We start from the raw sequence: 18,681 nt of genomic DNA on the forward strand, positions 1-18,681 counted from the left end.
TCCCAAATAGTTAGAATATTTCAACATATTATTATCATTTTATATAAGGATGAATAACACTTAAATATATTCTTTAATCTCATACATCAAAATCAATTTATAATATTTATAAAATAAGAAGTTGGATAGTTTTAATTTAACCGCTGAGATTGCATATAATTTTCATTTTATTATCCTCTTTGCTATGCTCCCCTATCTATCAAAAGATTCCAATGACATTAACATATCTCTTTTATATTTAATTAATAACATGAGGAAGGTAGCACCACACATAGATTTATTTATAAAGAATTTATTATTTAGAATAATTTTTATTATTATTTAGACTCTTTAAAAAATTAATATAAAATAATATTTTAATATTCATAACCCCCTTTAATCTTATTTTTATCTTTATTATTGGACAATTTGTAAAGGCTTAGAATATGGGTTAATACAATTGACTTGGACTATTATAAAATATACATAATCTTAAAATATTAAATTATTACAATAAATATCAAAGGTTATTTTTTATATCTTTCTTTTCCATCTTCAATTCATCTTAATTTATTATTTATTTATTTTATTATTTTACATTATATCCAACTTTTAAGAGGAAAATAAGAAGAAAGAAAAAAATAAAGGTGTTGATAAGGAGTGAAAAGGATTTATTAGAATTAAATTATAAATCAAAGGTATATATAACAAAGATATAATTTAAAATATTTAAATTTTTTGTAAATAAAAAAAAGACTGCAAATAATAATTTCCTAATGAACAGAAGAGAATGATAATGTTATTATTGATATTATTATTTTAAACATATATATCTCTTAAGATATATTTTAAAAGACAGAGAGGAAATTGATGCCAATCAACCGTATGATTTCGCGGGACCCACTCATCGTACGGTTGGGATCAAAGATCATTACGTCCGCCATCGTCACAGGCGAGTCGGCACCGCAGAATCCCCCAAATACCGAGCTCGGAGGCGAGCACTCCTTAAAGCTCGCCTAATTCCCCCGAAACCCCTCCCCCTCCAATTCCCTACTCCCACTCGAAGTTTTCAGATCGATTCTTCGGATACCTCTACGGTAATCCCCTCGAGGGCATCATGACCACGAAAGTTTGATCCTTTAGTGAAATAGTGTTGTAGTGGTTCTGTTTTTTGATGTTGTTGTAGTATAATAATGGATTCGAATCGGGATCGTTTGGTTGGTGTATGGGAGGGATTTCGCTGTCGAGCGGTCCTTCGGATCCTTCCTTTGCGTGTGTTCTAAGCAGTTTTTGTGATCATGGTTGTTTACTGCCTTGCTTTTTATTGATGGAGATTTACGTGCTTGATTGCATCAGTTGGTGGTGGTGGTTCGGATCTATATAAGGTCTTTGGATCTCGAGGGTTTCTTCCGCGAGGTGACGTGAATTAAAGGGAAGCAAGGAGTTTGATCTGGTTACTTGAAGGGAGAAGAAAAAGGTTACTCTTTTTTCTCCTTTTTAGTGAAAGATCTACATTGTGTTCTAATTACTCTGCTATTATTGGTCGTTAGCATTGATTTGAACTGCTTTTGTTGGTTTATCTCTTTTTGATTTTGCACATCTATGTTCAATGAGATCTGGATGCCTGCGGTGCAGGCTATAAGGGATCTAAGTAATGGCCACGGAAGCAGCCAACGGCAACAATCATGTGGTGGTGAAGAAGCCTCCGACCCCTTCACCTCTGCGAAATTCCAAATTCTTTCAGGTTGTTTTTCTTTTTATTTTAAGAAAAATCTGGTTTGGTTTGTTTCGTTTTGCATTACTGGCTGGAATCATTTTTTAGTTTTAATTTTAAGCACCGAGGATTCTAGATAGGTAGATCTCAGATAAGGAAGTTATCTCGTGATCTTATGTTTGTTAGATTTCAGTAAAAGAGTTCTTCCATGTTTAGTAAAATCACACCACTGAATTTTATAGAGCATTTGTCAACAAAGAATCTAGCTTTCTGCAGTCTAATCCACTGTACAAAATTGGATAATCAAATTTCTTATTTTGATTCATTTTTTAAAATTGAGATTCATTTCTGAGATCTCACGTTGTTTGGTTTTTCGGCGTGGTGGTGTTTTTCTCCCCATGGTAGAAGACATTCTAATTTGACTTTGACCTTTCTCCTTGATAGTCCAATCTGCGAATCTTGGTGACTGGGGGAGCTGGTTTCATTGGATCTCATTTGGTGGACAAGTTGATGGAAAATGAGAAGAATGAGGTATGTGGTTGGATTACTTTTAGCCAATTCTTTTGCAATATTTGGGTTTGCCGTTGTGATTGAAGACAATAAAAGAGATTTACAAGTTCACAGCAATCCTAATCTTGGTTTTTCTTGAAGAACTCACATTTCTAAAACCTTTTACACAATTTGTCTTCTTTTCCTTTCACTTGGACCCTTTTGATAGACCACTCTATCTATTTCATCCATTATTAAATAAAAAATTGTTGAATATTAATTAAACATTCAATTGTTTCCTTGTCAAAAAATATTTCTGTATTTCCTTTCAAGTATTTTGCACAAACTTTCTGAATTATTTACTTCATGTACTCAAATAATGAGCTTTTCCTTTTGTTGCCAGGTAATCGTTGCTGACAACTTTTTCACTGGCTCAAAGGACAATCTCAAGAAATGGATTGGTCATCCAAGATTTGAGCTGATTCGACATGGTATTTCCCATACATGAAAAAGAATTTAGCCATGCTGCAATACTATTCCCTTTTTGTAGCCTTTTTACTTACAGAACTCTTGTTCAAGTTCATTTATGTCACATTTTCCTGTAGTTTTCGAGTATAGCATGGTTTACTAGGTCGATGTGTTTAAATTTTGTATTTTTAGTGGATGAAATATAAATCTGCTAGTATATTAAAATCTTACTTGGTCCCCAAATACTTCTACAACTTGTCTTCATACCTATAAACCTGGTTCTCCATACTGTCAGATATCACAGAACCACTATTGGTGGAGGTTGATCAGATCTACCACTTAGCTTGCCCTGCTTCGCCAATTTTCTATAAACACAATCCTGTCAAGGTAAGTCTTCTATATGAGAATTTTGGGAAGATTTTATAGATGAGATTTCATGAATATGTCAAAATTGACTTCAATGATAGAAAATTCCTATCTTGATATTATGGCTATGCCATTTATTTATTATAGCACGTTTCATATTCTTCATTGGAAGAAGGGTCGGTTTCTATGGTCTTTCATACCTGCATAACACTAATAATCCATTTATGTAAATTCAACAATTTTAAAGAGTCACTAGTTTTTTGGTTAACTGTAACTGAACTCGTATTTGTTGATTTTAGCTGAAGAATATATCAATATAAACCAATATATGGTGCTATATCCTAGAAATTCAAATACCTGATTTTTTTGAAGAGATTAAGTTATTTTTTTGCCAAATTTCTTCAGTATATTTTCCAAGTCTTCATATCTGCACACGTGACCCTTTGTTGCCTCCTTAGCTGGCTTGCAAGTCTTCTTTTGTGACACCTTTCATATTGTTTTTGCAACATCAGTACACTAATACTCCATTTTATTTAAAGTTGGTAGGAAACTTCAATCGTGGAATTAATTTTCCTATTAGCTGTAGTAGATTTTATTACTGTTCCATGGGTCTACCATTTCATATATTGTGCTGCTCTTTTAGTTCATCTTGCTTGTCTTTGCTGTGTGCATTTGGTATTTTAAAGTTTAACTGGAATGAAAAATAACTTGTAATAATGTTTTTGATAGACGATTAAGACAAATGTTATGGGCACAATGAATATGTTGGGGCTTGCAAAGAGGGTTGGAGCAAGGTATAGCCTAATTGCTTTTTGTGTAGTTAAGAATATTGGAAGCATATGGAATGTGCATACGATCTTTTAACCTTTGTTGCAGGATTTTATTGACATCTACCTCAGAGGTGTACGGTGATCCTCTGGAGCATCCTCAGAAGGAGGAGTATTGGGGAAATGTTAACCCAATTGGTACTTTTGTTTCTTTCTTGCAAGTAGCCATTAACTTTGTGTCTAAGCAATGAAATATTTTTTCTATAAATTATCATTTTTTAATATTTTAATATTTCTAGGAGTGAGGAGTTGCTATGATGAGGGGAAGCGTGTGGCAGAGACATTAATGTTTGACTATCATAGACAACATGGCCTAGGTGCATTGTTGTTATCTAAGTCGCATATTTGATTTTTAGTTTCATTACTGACAACGTAGAATTTGGCCATTTCTCACCATACATCTGGGATTGTCATTCTTTATCAGAGATCCGAATTGCTAGAATCTTCAACACGTATGGGCCTCGCATGAACATTGATGATGGTCGTGTCGTCAGTAACTTTATAGCTCAAGCACTTCGGTAATCTCTGTGCTTTCATCAACACATATATGGCATATTTCTTTGACCATGATTACTTAATCTAGTTATAATTGCATGCAGCGGTGAATCCTTAACAGTCCAAGCCCCAGGAACACAGACTCGAAGTTTCTGTTATGTCTCTGACATGGTAAATGTCATTGATTGCCTTTTTAACCGAGCAGAGTTTTTAGGTCTTATCTGGTTTTGTTACACATCGCTCTGATGTACCATCAGGTAGATGGACTAATTCGGCTGATGGAAGGAGATAATACGGGCCCTATTAACATAGGGAACCCTGGTAATTTCCATGATTACCTTGTAATTTCATGGTTGGCTGTTATAGTTTACTTGTTTATTACACATGCTGCTTCAGTTTGCCATGTCTTTCTATATTACTAGCCAATAGGGGAGAATGCTGATCTTGATTTTTAGAAACCTTAACATGCTAGGACAAATGGATTTTTGAGTTTTAAACAGGAGGTGCATTTGATATTGTTTCTTTAGAAACCTATCTGCAATGCTGTGTGTGTGTCTCTCTGTTCCTGTCTCTGTGTCTTTTCTGTGCATCGTAGATCTTCTAGTCCTGATTGTTATCGTGATTCCATACTCTACCATTGTTAATTGTCAGCCTTGATCATAATCTCTAATTGGTTATTCATTATTTGAAGGTGAATTTACAATGATGGAACTTGCTGAGATCGTGAAGGAAGTAAGTTCTCCTATCCTTGCTGCCAGAAAGTTGGCCTTTTTACCCCTTTTTTTGCTGTTAAAAAAAGATGAACATTGACTCTTTTTTTTTTTGGTTAATCATGTTTTAGTTGTAGAAAGGAAGACAAAGCAGACTTCCATACAACACATCATTCATTCATTTTGACTTTAAATTATACTGGCTAGAGTAGCAATGGAGACATCCAGATAACTAAATATTACAAATTTGTACCTCCTTTTGAAGTTAACCGAGCATTACCATATTTTTTGCAGTTAATTAAACCCTCCATATCAATTGAAATTGTTGAGAATACCCCTGATGATCCACGTCAAAGGAAACCTGACATCACAAAAGCAAAGCAACTTCTAGGATGGGAGCCCAAGATCACCCTACGACAAGGTCTACCCCTAATGGAGGAGGATTTCAGGCTCCGGCTCGGAGTGCCCAAGAAAGCATGACCTTGTGATGCCATGTCGACATGAAGTCGCGGCCGATGCTCTACTCTCATCTTCAAATAAATGTTTGGTTCCGAGTTTTGATTGTTAGATGATACATCTGAAGAGGGGTTATGAGAAAGGTATTACATTTCGAGTGTTTGAGAAGAAATATTCCCTGAACATGTTTGGATTTGTTTCTTACGGCCATTTAAATGGCTATATAGATTAAAGGTCAATCGAACTGTTTGCATTCCATGATTAGCTTCATGGTGCATACTGTCTTCAAGATGTTGCTGGTTCCAAGTTTTGCTCTCTCTGCCACAGTCTAACTTATAGAAAGCTCATCCACGATTACCTGAGCGATAGATCGAGCTCTCTGTGTTTCTTGGAGTTAATTGCAAGTCTTGAACGTATGACTCTGCTATGCAACCAACTTCTCTCTTGGCCCTTCTCCAGCTTTGTGATTGCTGCCATTTGAGATCGAAAAGATGTTGTCACAGTGATTGAAACTTGTGCTTTTAGTGTTCACCGCATCGGACGATGAACACTCTTGACTTGAGCGTCGGAATATACTGGTAATTGGAAGAATAATGACTACGACGCAACAGACAAAAAATAGATCGAAAAATGAAGATATTTAGTAAGTGAACTGCTCGTACAAGAGAGAAGCAGGCGACTGTTCACTGTCAGGGAAGACAAAGTTTCTGCTTCCAAAAGAGAGGAACGTGTGACCCAAAGCACCGAGTGGCCATTGGACGACGAGGCTTTCTACAACAAACAGTGCAGGGTTGGAATTTTTTGCAGCATCAGCTGACGAATCAATGTGCATGCAGGCAAGAAGAATCTTTACAGCTATGTGGATCTGCCACACTGATGGAAAACCACTCCTTTCCTATCTCTATTACGATCACAAGGAGAGGTGCCCCTCGACTTGGAGCAGATCTTAACGACTGCCAAACCGCGAGAGAGAGAGAGAGAGAGAGAGAGAGAGAGAGAGAGAGAGGCTATCCAAAACGCTGTCACTACTAACCACACTTGCATTATGATGTATTGAATGCGAACTATCTTGTGACCGAGATTGCACATTTTGTTGATTAAAACAAAATTTCAGAAGGTGTCATATAATTAATTGCATAAAACATTAATTCTTGATGATATGACCAAACTCTTTGGGCACATATTCTTCCCTAATGTTATTGTGTTCACTGGCTTTTCACATAAATAAACTCACGGAAAAACAAAAGACAGGAGAACAAGCAATTAGTCACCTTTTATCGACAAATTAGATATAAAAGTCGAACCTCGAAATCAGTCACGAAAAAAGAAAAACAGAAACCATAAAAATCTCTCTTGAGCCCTTCTAAATCGTCGTTACTTTTTTGACTTACTTAATCATTGGAGGGATTTAGTCGAGAAGTCTCCCAACAATGACCAATTTTATAGGACTCCCAAGCATCCAAAGAACATCTCGATGACACGAACCATCCCCTGATTAGGCTAAGACACACTTCGAAACGACTTCAAACTTTCTTTGGTAGATGAATCACACCTCCAAGGAACTACAAGTCGGGCACCACGAGCGAGCAAAACCTCAAAAGTCCATTTATTATCTCAGTCTCATACCTGAATCACAACCAGGTCGTATTGACTCTATGATCAACACACTCAAGACTTAATAACTCCCAACTTAAGTTTTATGTCCTCAGTTACCACGTATGTTACAAACAAGTCAGAGCCTGCAATCACTGTATATATATGCCATTTTTGTGCATGTTGAAGTATATCTGTAGCTATTCCTAAATTGTAAATTTAGTTATTCATGTTGAAGTATATAGTGATTCTAAAAATAATAAGTTATTGGCCATTAGATTACTATTGGATTTTTCTAAATATTGTTAGGATTGGTAAGTACTATTGGATTTTTCTAAATAGAAAACTAAATTGCTTGAAAAACTAGATTATTTGGTGTAATAAATATCATATATATATCTGAGTATTTTGATTAAGGGAGGTATAAAAAAGATAAAATTTTTTTCAGAATTTATGTGAAAGAGTGCATAGGGACTTTGAGTTTGTGTTAACTCGGTGAAGAGTTTTATTTCTTATATTTTATTATTCTCGTAATGAAATTTAATTCTTTTTCTTTGTTAACGCAAGTAAAAATATGTTTATATATGTAGAAACCTTAAACTCTAATCATATATTTCAACCATATAAAATATATAAATATGTTTCATAATATACAATACAGGTACAATAATATATTATCAGGTTGAACACTCATGTTTGTCTCATCAGAGTTTCTTTTACTTTTAACCCAGGGATGGAATTTCACTTTGTATATATATATGAGAGAGAGAGAGAGAGAGAGAGAGAGAGAGAGAGGAAAAGAAGGAAGAACTACCGTTGGAGTCCTAATCAACCAAAAGCGTGACATATCTGATGACGATAACGTATAAGCTCACAAAACCTCGCCAAGTTCTACTCTCCATGACTGATCAAAAACCCCATGCACGCCTCCACGTGTGCACACAACAACACACCCTAAATTCCATGCAAATACCACCACAGTTTAATCCTTCATTTTGTAGCCTATAAATTGCAGCATTCAAACTTGATTTGGAGAAACAAGAAGAGATGAAGTGGTATTGGAATCTAAGGAGGCTATACATATATAAGATGACTGATGGACAAAGGTAATTTAATGGACAGTTTGATCTTAATCTTCCTTGTCCGAATCTTTTGCAGCCGTCTCAGCGAGTATCTTCTGTATCCTCCTCTCCACAGCCCCCATCTCCAAAGCCTTCTCCTCTTGGTCCTTCATGTATGTCTGGAAGAACTCCTCGTTCTCCTTCTCTAACTCCTTCCATACTAACACCAAAAACACAATCAAACGAAATATATATGGTTACTTGAAAAATTTCCACTATTTTGCTATGCATTCTCCTTTATGCATATATGTGCCGATATGCAAAATATTCCTGTGCGATCCGGTGATGCTTTCATGCTCTTGAAACTGCTATCGTTTGCACGTAATGCTCAAGATCAACTGCTACGCAAACAAACTTTTCTACATGAGAGAGAGAGAGAGAGAGAGAGAGAGACCGGTGGAGGTGATGACGGGTTGGATGTTGGCATGCTTAGCGAGGGCCTCCATGCACTCGTTCTTGTTCATGTGGAAGACGAGGCATTGCTCGATCAAGTGTTGCACCTGAAGAGCCACATACAGAGGCACCATGGTGACCATGAAGCATCAATCTACTCCAGCGGAAAGAAAAGAGTGAAGACGAACATGTTTGTCTTACCATTCGGATGTAGGAAGCTGATGAGGATTCACCCATGCTGGGCGAAACAGCAACTTCTGACAGCCTCAGCGAGTCTTCCCGGCGTCGCTAGCTTTCAGCTCGGTGGAAGAAATGTGGGAGCTTTAAAGAAGTCGAGGTGGGCCACGCGATCACGTGGGAGATGAGAGATCATTGGTGGTGTGATGATAAGGGATATCTCGTAACCGCCGTCGTTTACGGTATTAGATTCGCTCTGTCATCAGACCCATCCAGTAATAACACGCCACATCATCATCTCCTTCACGGATCCCCGGAGGCGGTCGTCTTCCATCGATCCGGCACCGACGGTCACGATGAAATCTAGGCCTCAGCCGTACTTGATCCGCATCAGAGACGCTGACGTGGAACGTTCGCGAACCGTTGGTGACGATGATCGATCGACGAGCACGCCACACACGGCGGAAACAGCTGCCGTCTCCGAGTAGTGCTTCCCTTCCGCAGCGTGTGATCGAGGATGGTCGCACCTCGTGAAATTTGCATGAGCACCCGAAAGCTACTTTCAGAATGTTTGATTCCATGATGCTACCTACCCAGACTTCTCTATCAGGGCTGAAACAAATCACATAAGAAGAGAGAAAGAAAAAGAATCCGCAAACAAGCAAATTGGATCCTGTCTTGTGCGCCAACCCATTAGAACAGCGGCCGCTGTCGACGTCGCCTCGTCCCATCAGCAGTTGTTCTTGTAAAAAGACGTCTTGTTTTGTTGTCCGCGAGGCTGCAAGTGATGTCTGGCCCTTAGGTTGAGACAGTGGGCAAGAGTCCAAGGGCGGCCACATGGCCTGCAGGACCCCATGGCAGCAACATGGAACGAGGAAGACCACTGTGCTCCTCTTCCGCCCGTGCTTTCTGAAGAATGACCTGATCGTGACTTGCACAACGAAGGCTTCGAGGTTGACAAAACAATTTGATCGTCTGATAAGCCGCGACGTTCGTTAACCCACTCATCATCTTACTGTGGATCCTCTTGCTGCAGCGGCTCACGCCTGTCCGCTGCCCGATGAAATGCCTCCAACCTTCGTACCTTGTAAATGTCCACCACTAAACAAGGCAAAGGGTTCCACGGTTTCCGTCCCAATTGTTCCTTGTCTCAGCGCACCGACAACGTCCGCCAGCCACCGGTTTCGAGGACCTTCACCTGTGCAAGAGACAAACAACAAGGAATGGGCTTCCAAACAAAAGGAAGGAACACGTACAGTAAGATATTTACAGTGTGATTTCGAATTGGATGATGCATGTGTGCCCTCGCGTGGCCTTCCTATCTCTTCCCTTCACCTCTTCCACCCTGTCCGACCTTCAATTCTGGATCACAAATTTCACCGTACGACCACAGAAGCCTGTGGCCACCAAGGAAGATGGAGTGGAGACAAGATCGAGAAGACGAGATAAGCACAACAACTTACCACGACACTACTGCAAGCTTGTGTTTTCATTTCCTGTGGGATTGCGTGGCACTCTATCCTGAGATCCAATCGAATGGTTGAATGAAGTGATAGAAGGTGAACAGAAGAGAGGATAATGTTGCTACATACACCGTCGATTACCCATCGGTGTAATTGATGGTCGATCAGACGGTGGAAGCAGAAGAGACGAGTTGTGATGATATCATGTCAGGGATTCGTAGACCATCTTACACAACCATAATGTGAAATATGTTATGATTACAGTAACTCGAGGCTAAGAAATTGAAAGCATCAATTAAGATAGAGTTGGTTAAATGAGATGGTAGAGTCTTAATAAGATCAAATACTGGTGAATAAGATAAGATTATCTTAGTGTAAACTGTCATCTTATGTCTATAAATAGATACAACAACTAATTGAGTGGATTACCGGATGGAGTTCAGATTCTTATAAATATTTTTAGAAGTTCAATAAAGATTTTTATTTCGCCTCCATTGTTTCTTTTTTTTATTTGGTCTTATATTAGATTTTGAGCTGATAGCACTATGTTTTACTATTTAAAGCCATCAGAATGGTGATTTGTACCTTGAAGATCTTCTTGATAAAAATAATAATTAGTTTATTTTCAATCATAGATTATAATATTAAAAAAATATTATTATGGTGAAGTTAGTGAGTTTGGTATAAATTTTTTAATCAGTTGAACAATAAGATTTGGAAGACTTGCATAGAGTCTTATTTCATAAGCGAAGATCAAGATGAGGTGGAAGAAGGGGTTTATGTTAAGATTTGTTTATCATGATATTTTTAGTTATAAGTCGATTTCAAAGACTTAGAGTCACTCTTGATGTATTGTTTAAGAAGAAATATATAATTCTATTTTAGTATTTAGGGAATGAGTTAAGTAATATTGTCCATCCCTATATTTCTTAATTTTTTTTCAAGATCTCTCTATTATTATTTTCATTTACTAAGGTGATCTAGATACATCTTTTAAATATAAATTTAACTTTTATATTTTGTGTCCTTCATTATCTCATAATATCTTCATTTGCAGCATCTGATGATATTGTTATATTGTCATCAATCTATTTCTATATGATTGGGAAGGTATCGGTACTACAAACTCATTCAGTCACTCGAATCGAAGGGCTACAAAAATATAGGAACTCTCATCAACTCTTTGTAGTCGCTGATAGGGGATCAACCTATAATCCCTGACTATCCCGACTTCCCAAAGAGAGCCCGCAAAACCCATTCCTCACTTACACTACGATTGAAGAAAAGGCCACGCCCAGGCATTAATGGTCGATGGCATGGCTCGCCTCCTCCACACCTCCCTTCTGGATGATTGAAGGAGGGATCATTCTCTACCTGACTTAAAGCAGCTAAAAGGTCGGACAGGGAACGCTATCTCGATCATCCAATGTTAACATTGGCCTCAGGACAATGCAGCAATAAGCCACCTTCATTTAATGGCTCTTGACGAGTAAGGTAGGGGAGACTCTCACCAATTCCCGTCCTCGCCACCCGACACCCAAGTATAAAACCTAAGCCTTAGGACAAACAAGGGCAAGCGGGTGAACTCCACGCTCTTCTGAGTATAGTTAACTCACTCTTTCCCTATCTCTCTTGCTTAAGTATCGGAGGGGCCAAGCCAAGACCTTCCTCGGTGCTGGCTTGTCATGCAGGACCCCCGATGCATCTGAGGAAGCATTGCGAGATGACTCCCACTAATAAGGTGGACCATATTCCTAAGATCAGTTCACCTCCTCCACAGATGAGAAGCTCTCTATGCCATGCCTCAAGCAAGCTCTCCACAACAGCCATCCGTGTTAGCTCCTGAGGAAGGGCCTGCACTTTCGGCGTTGGACTTAGTCAAGTTGGCTTATCAGTCAATGGCTTCAGTGTACCAACATTTTGGTGATAGGAGGGTCAAATGTCGCAGCAATGTCCTTCCACAACTCTTACCAACGAGCTCTCTAGTGATGATAAACAACCCTAATGCTCGACCCTTTTGAGTAAGGAGGGCACCTGTCCCCCTTCCAATGAGTCAATGCTTTCGCCTCAGTGTAGACTTTTGCATGCTACTGGTATTTATTCAACGACCCCGATCTCTCCCCTCTAGGACATCTACTCATCCCGTCCAAAGCCTCCTTAGTCCATCCCCCCCCCCCCCCCCCCCCCCGCTCCTTATGACCAGAAGAGAAACAAATCAACATTATCTTCGAGGGATCCACCTTAGAGAGAGAAAGTTCCTTTAGATGTAGGATGTACGCTTGGGCCGTCGGGATAAAACGTTCAAGAATGGAACGAGGACCGCAAATCTTCTTCAGGGAAGAGGAAGTCGCCCACCTTACCCAGGACAAGAGCTATCTATCTCGATTCGGATATTGGATGCTTGGGTGAAGAGGGTCTAGTGGACACGGGTAGCTCAGCCGACATATTGTGTCGATGCCTTCTGGAAGCTTGGGTTGATAAAGTGCGACCTCCACTAGATGGCATCCTCCTTGACCAGATTCACAAGGGACTCCCTCTTGAGATGGTGACTCTCCATGTAATCTTCAAAGAAGAACCCCATGCCAAGACTTTGCCGATCAAGTTTATAGTAGTCAACACCCCATCAACCCACAATGCATAAGCAGACGCCCTGGCCAAGTTGGCCTCCGCTTGCCCAAATGGAGAGGACCACCCAGCGGTGGAAACTATCCTTGCCAGAACCATTGGAAGGAGGAACATAGGTAGCTTGGAGGCAGAAGACAACTAGATGGATGAAATCTTGCACTACTAGAAGGATGGGACATTACCCACCGATCCTATTGTGGCACGAAAGCTATGAGACACTTAAGCCCGATATTGCATCCTAAATAGACGACTACTCTAAAGGGGGTATAGTCAACCTCTCTTGCGATGTCTGTTGCCTCGGGAGGCCGATAGGGTCTTAGTTGAGGTGCATGAAGGAATATGCGGGGAGCACATAGGGGTGCATACCTTAACCTTCAAAGTGCTTTGCTAGGGCTTCTACTAGCCCACTATGCCGAAGGATACCTCGATCCTCATACAAAGATACTTTGTGTTAGAGACACTTACAGATCCAGCACCTACCCACGGTCCTGTTGAGCCCTATAAACATGGCCTAGTCGTTCGATCAATAGGGAATGGATCTCTTGGGTCCCTTCCCACCTGCATTTGACTAACAAAAATTTCTTATTATCGAAGTAGATTACTTCACCAAATAAGCCAAAGTCGAGCCTCTAAAAATAATCTCAAAAAAGCAAGTAGAGGGCTTTGTACGGAGAAACATTATCATTAGATTTAGGATCCCAAAAGCCCTCGTCACCAATAATTGGACGCAGTTTAACAACTCAAAATTTAAAGAGTTCTATTGGTTCTATGAGATTCAGCTAAAGTTCAACTTAGTAGCATAATCGCAAACCAACGAACGAGTCAAAGTTACTAATAGATCCATCTTTAAAGGATTAAAAAGAAGGGTGATTAAAGATAAATGATCATGAGTGGATGAGCTCCCTAGCATCTTGTGGGCATCACGGACAACCCCCAAGACCAGGTCGGGCGAGTCCCCATTCAGCCTAGTCTATGGCACTGAAGTGATCCTCCCACTTGAGGTTATTTTGCCAACCCCTCGAATGGAAGCATTTGATGAAGCCACATCAAAGGAGGGACTTCGGGCTCAGCTAGACATGATCAAAGAACTAAGGGCCAAGGTGCATCTCTGAGCCTTGAGATACAAATAAGTACTGGCCAAATTCTATAACTAGTGGGTATGGTGGCAATAAATCAACTTTGAACCACGCCTTCTGTGGGGGACGAATGATAGGGAAAATCAATACTACCAACTCATCTTGCCACATGGACCGAGAAGGTCACCTAAGCAAAAATATAAGAACTCCCACCAACTCTCTATAGTCATCGATAGGGGATCAGTCCACGATCTCTGTCTATCTTAACTTCCTAAAGAGAGCCTGCAAGACCCATTCCTCGTTGACACTATGGCTGAAGAAAGGGTCACGCCCCTACATTAATAGCGAGGCATGGCTCACCTCCCCTACACCTCACTTTCGGATGACTAAAGGAGGGACCACTCCCTACTTGACTCAAAGCGACTAAAAGGCTGGAAAGGGACCGCCATCACGATTGCCTAGTGTCAACGTCAGCCTCAAAACAACATGCTGATAAGCCACCTCCATTTAATGGCCCATGACGAGGGGACCCTTACTAATCCTTATCATAATGAGACCGATTTATCTTTAAACACAAATACTAAATAATCTCAGTCATATGTTACTCAAGAGGGACATTGAGATAACTAGATAGATTGGTGTGCTATATACCAGTCCATATGATGGATGCAGCTAGTCTCATAGCTGCTTGTGTGGGGACACTATAGATACAGTATAGGTGCTCATTGGAAAATGAGTTCACTGATTGATCCGCTTACGAAATACTGGATGGTTGATGATACCTTATTGTCAAACAATAATTCTGTAGTCCCAATGGTATATCTGTTCCTTACATTATGATGTCTATGGATTTGTGCAATGAGAATCAGATCGTGATGAGATCACAATAATGAGACCGATTCACCTTTAAACACAGATCTTAAATAATCTCAGTCATAGGTTACTCGAGAGGGACATCGAGATAACTAGATAGATTGGTGTGCTATATACTCATCCATATGATGGATGCAGCTAGTCTCATAGCTACTCGTGTAGGGACACTATGGATACAATACAAGTGCTCATTGGAGAATGAGTTCACTGATTGATCCGTTTACGGAATGTTGGATGGTTGATGATACCTTCTTGTCAGACAACTATTTCGTAGTCCCAGTGGTGTATTTGGTCCTTAAACTTGAGATACAAAGGATGTCATTTATGAGTACTCTATTCTTTGATACCAGACTTATATGTCTAGAGGTTTTAGATTCAACACAACCGGTCATCGGGAGTTGTAGCCAACCTTACGAGGATTATTGAGTGTCAATAGAGGATCATCCGCTCTCAGTGTCATGAGAGGAACATCTCATATATTGTAGCTCAGGAAAATTCTTGACTAGGGTCATTTGGATTGAGAGAGAAAAATTTTTCCGGGGGAATCCAAGTAGAGCGATACTTGAGTAGTAACTGTATGAGTCTGACAGCATCATGCCCGATATACGGTCTTTGGGATATTAGATGGATGAGAAACTATAGGTACATGGTAATTGAGGACAGACATGTCCAATGGATTGGATTCCCCTGTATCGTCTAGGGACTGCGGCATAGTAGCCTAGTACATCCGCAATCGATGAGTCGAGTGAATTATTATGAAGATAATAATTCACTGAGTTAGAAGGTGTTCTGACAGGTATGACTTATGATCATCTCTATATTGGGCATAAAGGGTCACACACATATGGTAGGTGTTCCGACGAGTAGAGTTTCAAATATGAGATATCTACCGGAGCCCCTATCTTATTGGATATCCAATAAGCCCCTGAATTATTGGATCCTATGGATGAGATCAAATAAGAGCCAATGAAATATTATTAGATAGAGATTCACTAATTTAAGAGGCTTGGGTAATTGGATGAAGATCTAATAATTAATAAAGTAGGATCCATTAGGGTTAAGTTGATAGAGGACCTCTATAAATAGGAGAGAACCAATTGTTCATAAGCTAGAGCCTTTTTGAATTGTCATCTCTTATTATCCTCCCATTCTCCTCCTCAGATAGCAGGCCTAGAAATTCGAAGAGTATCGTCGTAGTCGCAACTCTGTTGTGTGGATCACTACTAAAGAGGAGGACGTTTGACCTCATTCACCCTTTCCCAGAGATCTACAGCGATTCAGGGATTTATAATCTCTCTAGGTAACACAATCTTTAATATACATAGTTTTCGTTTTTACGGATTTTGCGCACCAATCTTCCGCACGAATAACTTGGCTCTAATACCACTGTAGGAGAAATCTGACCCATACCAAGAGAATTCCATTAAGATAGAAACACAGACCCTATATGCTCGAAATACTTAAATTAGAAAAATCTGACTCATTAGATAAGATCCCGAATGCTCTCACAATGGACAAACTAAACAACGCGCCTCAAACCCCTCTCACGAGGGCCCTCAAAGCACTCCTATAGGGGTGCTAGAAAATACATAATCAATCAATCATCACTTGTCATGCAAGCGCCACGTGAGGTCTGTAGGAGGAAAAGGCCCAGATGACCTACCACCCGCATGCCCACATAGATAGGAGTCCAAGTGATAGCTTAGATCAGTTATAAACCACCTCCCCCATAAAATATTTATAAAAATATTTCATAAGAGTCTAAAGGGCACCTCATGTTGTTACAAATCACCTCCCCTATGGAATTTTCGTGAAATATTCTATCTCTCCAAGGTCAAATAAAAAAATACACTCTTAATTCTAGGCAAGAGGGATAAAATCAAGAATATAGATATACAGAATTGGACTCGAAAGCCTCTCCCGATTGTGGTCTTTGTGCAAGTGATACCTCGGGAGGAAGCATTTTTCATCTTGGATAATTCCGCGTATATAAATCAAGGCCACATCATGCTGGCAAGAACATCGATGATATTTAACTTCAATAATTAATATTTAAAAAATAATTAACTTGATAAGTGCTAATCCCTAATCCCAATTAGAAAACGAAATCTGAACCGTGAGATTTAACAACTTTACGATGAATAAAGGTTACATAATTACACCTTATCAAATTAGACTTATCACTCATTTCGTAAAACAGTATACCTTATTCACTTGTTAAAACAGTAAATCTATCATTTGGTATTTATTTTTTTTATGATAATTATCATTTTTATAAGCTTTCCTTATTTGTTCATATATATATATATATATATATATATATATATATATATATATATATATATATATATATATATATATATATATATATATCACCCTTATTTTCTCGTCTTATCCCTCACCTCTCCTCCCTATCTCCCTGCTGTGTTAATAGACCATAGCTTTGTTTTCTCCTGCATTTCCTCTATTCCAAGTCTCATCGTCTTCTCTATGCTAAAGTGTCAGTGTGTTCTTCATGCTGGAATAAAAAATAGCAGTTTGTCGGAACAGAAGTAAATTAAAAACATTCTGATTAAGAAATATTATCAAATAGCAACACCAACACGTCTTGAGAAAAAGAAATCTAAAAGAAATAAATAGAAAATTGAAATATTTAAGATGATGAGAATAAGGTGGAAATTTTCCTGTCCTTATTTAAGATGAAAGAACAATGATTTTTGTTGTTTCTTTTATGCAACCAAAGGATGTCACTTCGCTCGTGTGCGACGCACAACAGAAGCTATTGTTTGCGGATATCGAGTCGAAGTGTGGTAGATGAGTTACGCGCAAGTCGCTCACACATTAAATCCTCTGCGTATGACTCATGAAATATAAGAACAATTAGGAAAATTTTATTGTTTTCACCAAACATATTAGTGTCTTTTTTGCGATGCTATGTTATATATTTTTTTTCTCTCAAAATTTCTTGCGTGGCAATATTACTAGGCTTTGTGGTTTGTCGATTTCAAATCGAATTGAAACTAAGTCTCGATATTTCGATTTCGATTCTAACTAGTTAAAATCAGAATCATGAGTTTCGATTCAATTTCGAATTGAGTTTGAACCGACTTGAATGATTATAATATAAAAAAATTATTAAACTATTAATCGAATCCCATTAGGCTTATGACCATTAGGACCCCTCTAAAGTCTAATTCTTCTATGATATTATAGTTATTAAAAATGTAAAATATAAATATAAATTTATCCTTTCGATAAACTTAATGAAAATTCGTTTGGGGAACATTTTGGAAAAAAAAACCCTAAACTTCTCATTCTTTCTCACACTAATTCATCAAGCAAACACAATACTCTCATAATCTCTCTAATTATAATATTCTTTGCAATAGCATTCTCTCTCTATCTCTCTCTCTCTCTCTCTCTCTCCTAACTCTCTTTTAAATCCCAGGGGAAGCTCAATGCCCCCAACCTGGATATTCATGCATGATGATCACTTTGAAAGATTGATTTGGAAAGCCAACACTTCATCGTAGAGCCAAAGAAAGTCAATGAAATGATCAAATCAATAAAATAAAATATTTAAATTTTATTTCGAGAAGATCCAAAAATATCAATGGCTTGTTTTAGGTGATTTGCAACTACTATTCTAAAAGTTTTAAATTTAAAGAAGGAGATTGATATTTTAATATTTAGAAAGCATAATCAGAAGAAAGATTTCACAAAATTCGGGTACCCTACTTGTTAGTGAACAAATGTGATGTGGTTAGTAAGTCAGTACGGCTTGGTCCACGGATCGATGTCGGGAGTCTTCTGTCGATTGAGCTGGATGCCAAGGTCGATCGGGCCCTCGCGACGG

At 38.7% G+C, this 18,681-nt stretch overlaps 2 protein-coding genes across 2 annotated transcripts; one reads left to right on the plus strand and one right to left on the minus strand.

Moving 5' to 3' along the window:
* The first annotated feature begins 945 nt into the window (after nt 1–945).
* LOC103999277 (UDP-glucuronic acid decarboxylase 6) lies at nt 946–5,795 on the plus strand. Its single transcript, XM_009420990.3, has 14 exons — nt 946–1,076; nt 1,336–1,456; nt 1,615–1,723; nt 2,138–2,224; nt 2,586–2,673; nt 2,946–3,037; nt 3,746–3,810; nt 3,893–3,981; nt 4,083–4,160; nt 4,268–4,361; nt 4,443–4,509; nt 4,596–4,659; nt 5,030–5,070; nt 5,343–5,795. The coding sequence occupies exons 3-14, from the start codon at nt 1,634–1,636 to the stop codon at nt 5,526–5,528; spliced, it is 1,041 nt and encodes a 346-aa protein (XP_009419265.2). The 5' UTR covers nt 946–1,076; nt 1,336–1,456; nt 1,615–1,633; the 3' UTR covers nt 5,529–5,795.
* A 2,261-nt stretch (nt 5,796–8,056) lies between these two features.
* Nucleotides 8,057–8,958, minus strand: LOC135623768 (uncharacterized). Its single transcript, XM_065127095.1, has 3 exons — nt 8,813–8,958; nt 8,613–8,718; nt 8,057–8,378 (listed from the first exon to the last, which is right to left on the minus strand). The coding sequence occupies exons 1-3, from the start codon at nt 8,846–8,848 to the stop codon at nt 8,227–8,229; spliced, it is 294 nt and encodes a 97-aa protein (XP_064983167.1). The 5' UTR covers nt 8,849–8,958; the 3' UTR covers nt 8,057–8,226.
* Nucleotides 8,959–18,681: the final 9,723 nt, after the last annotated feature.

Source organism: Musa acuminata, chromosome BXJ2-9 (genome assembly GCF_036884655.1).
Source record: "Musa acuminata AAA Group cultivar baxijiao chromosome BXJ2-9, Cavendish_Baxijiao_AAA, whole genome shotgun sequence".
NCBI lineage: Eukaryota > Viridiplantae > Streptophyta > Magnoliopsida > Zingiberales > Musaceae > Musa > Musa acuminata.

Coding starts and splice junctions, on each gene's coding strand:
- LOC103999277 (XM_009420990.3), top strand. CDS start 1,634: ATGGCCACGGAAGCAGCCAACGGCAACAATCATGTGGTGGTGAAGAAG. Junction 1,724..2,137: donor GAAATTCCAAATTCTTTCAG/GTTGTTTTTCTT, acceptor TCTCCTTGATAG/TCCAATCTGCGAATCTTGGT. Junction 5,071..5,342: donor TTGCTGAGATCGTGAAGGAA/GTAAGTTCTCCT, acceptor TATTTTTTGCAG/TTAATTAAACCCTCCATATC.
- LOC135623768 (XM_065127095.1), bottom strand. CDS start 8,848: ATGGGTGAATCCTCATCAGCTTCCTACATCCGAATG. Junction 8,719..8,812: donor CAGCTTCCTACATCCGAATG/GTAAGACAAACA, acceptor GTGGCTCTTCAG/GTGCAACACTTGATCGAGCA. Junction 8,379..8,612: donor ACCCGTCATCACCTCCACCG/GTCTCTCTCTCT, acceptor TTTTGGTGTTAG/TATGGAAGGAGTTAGAGAAG.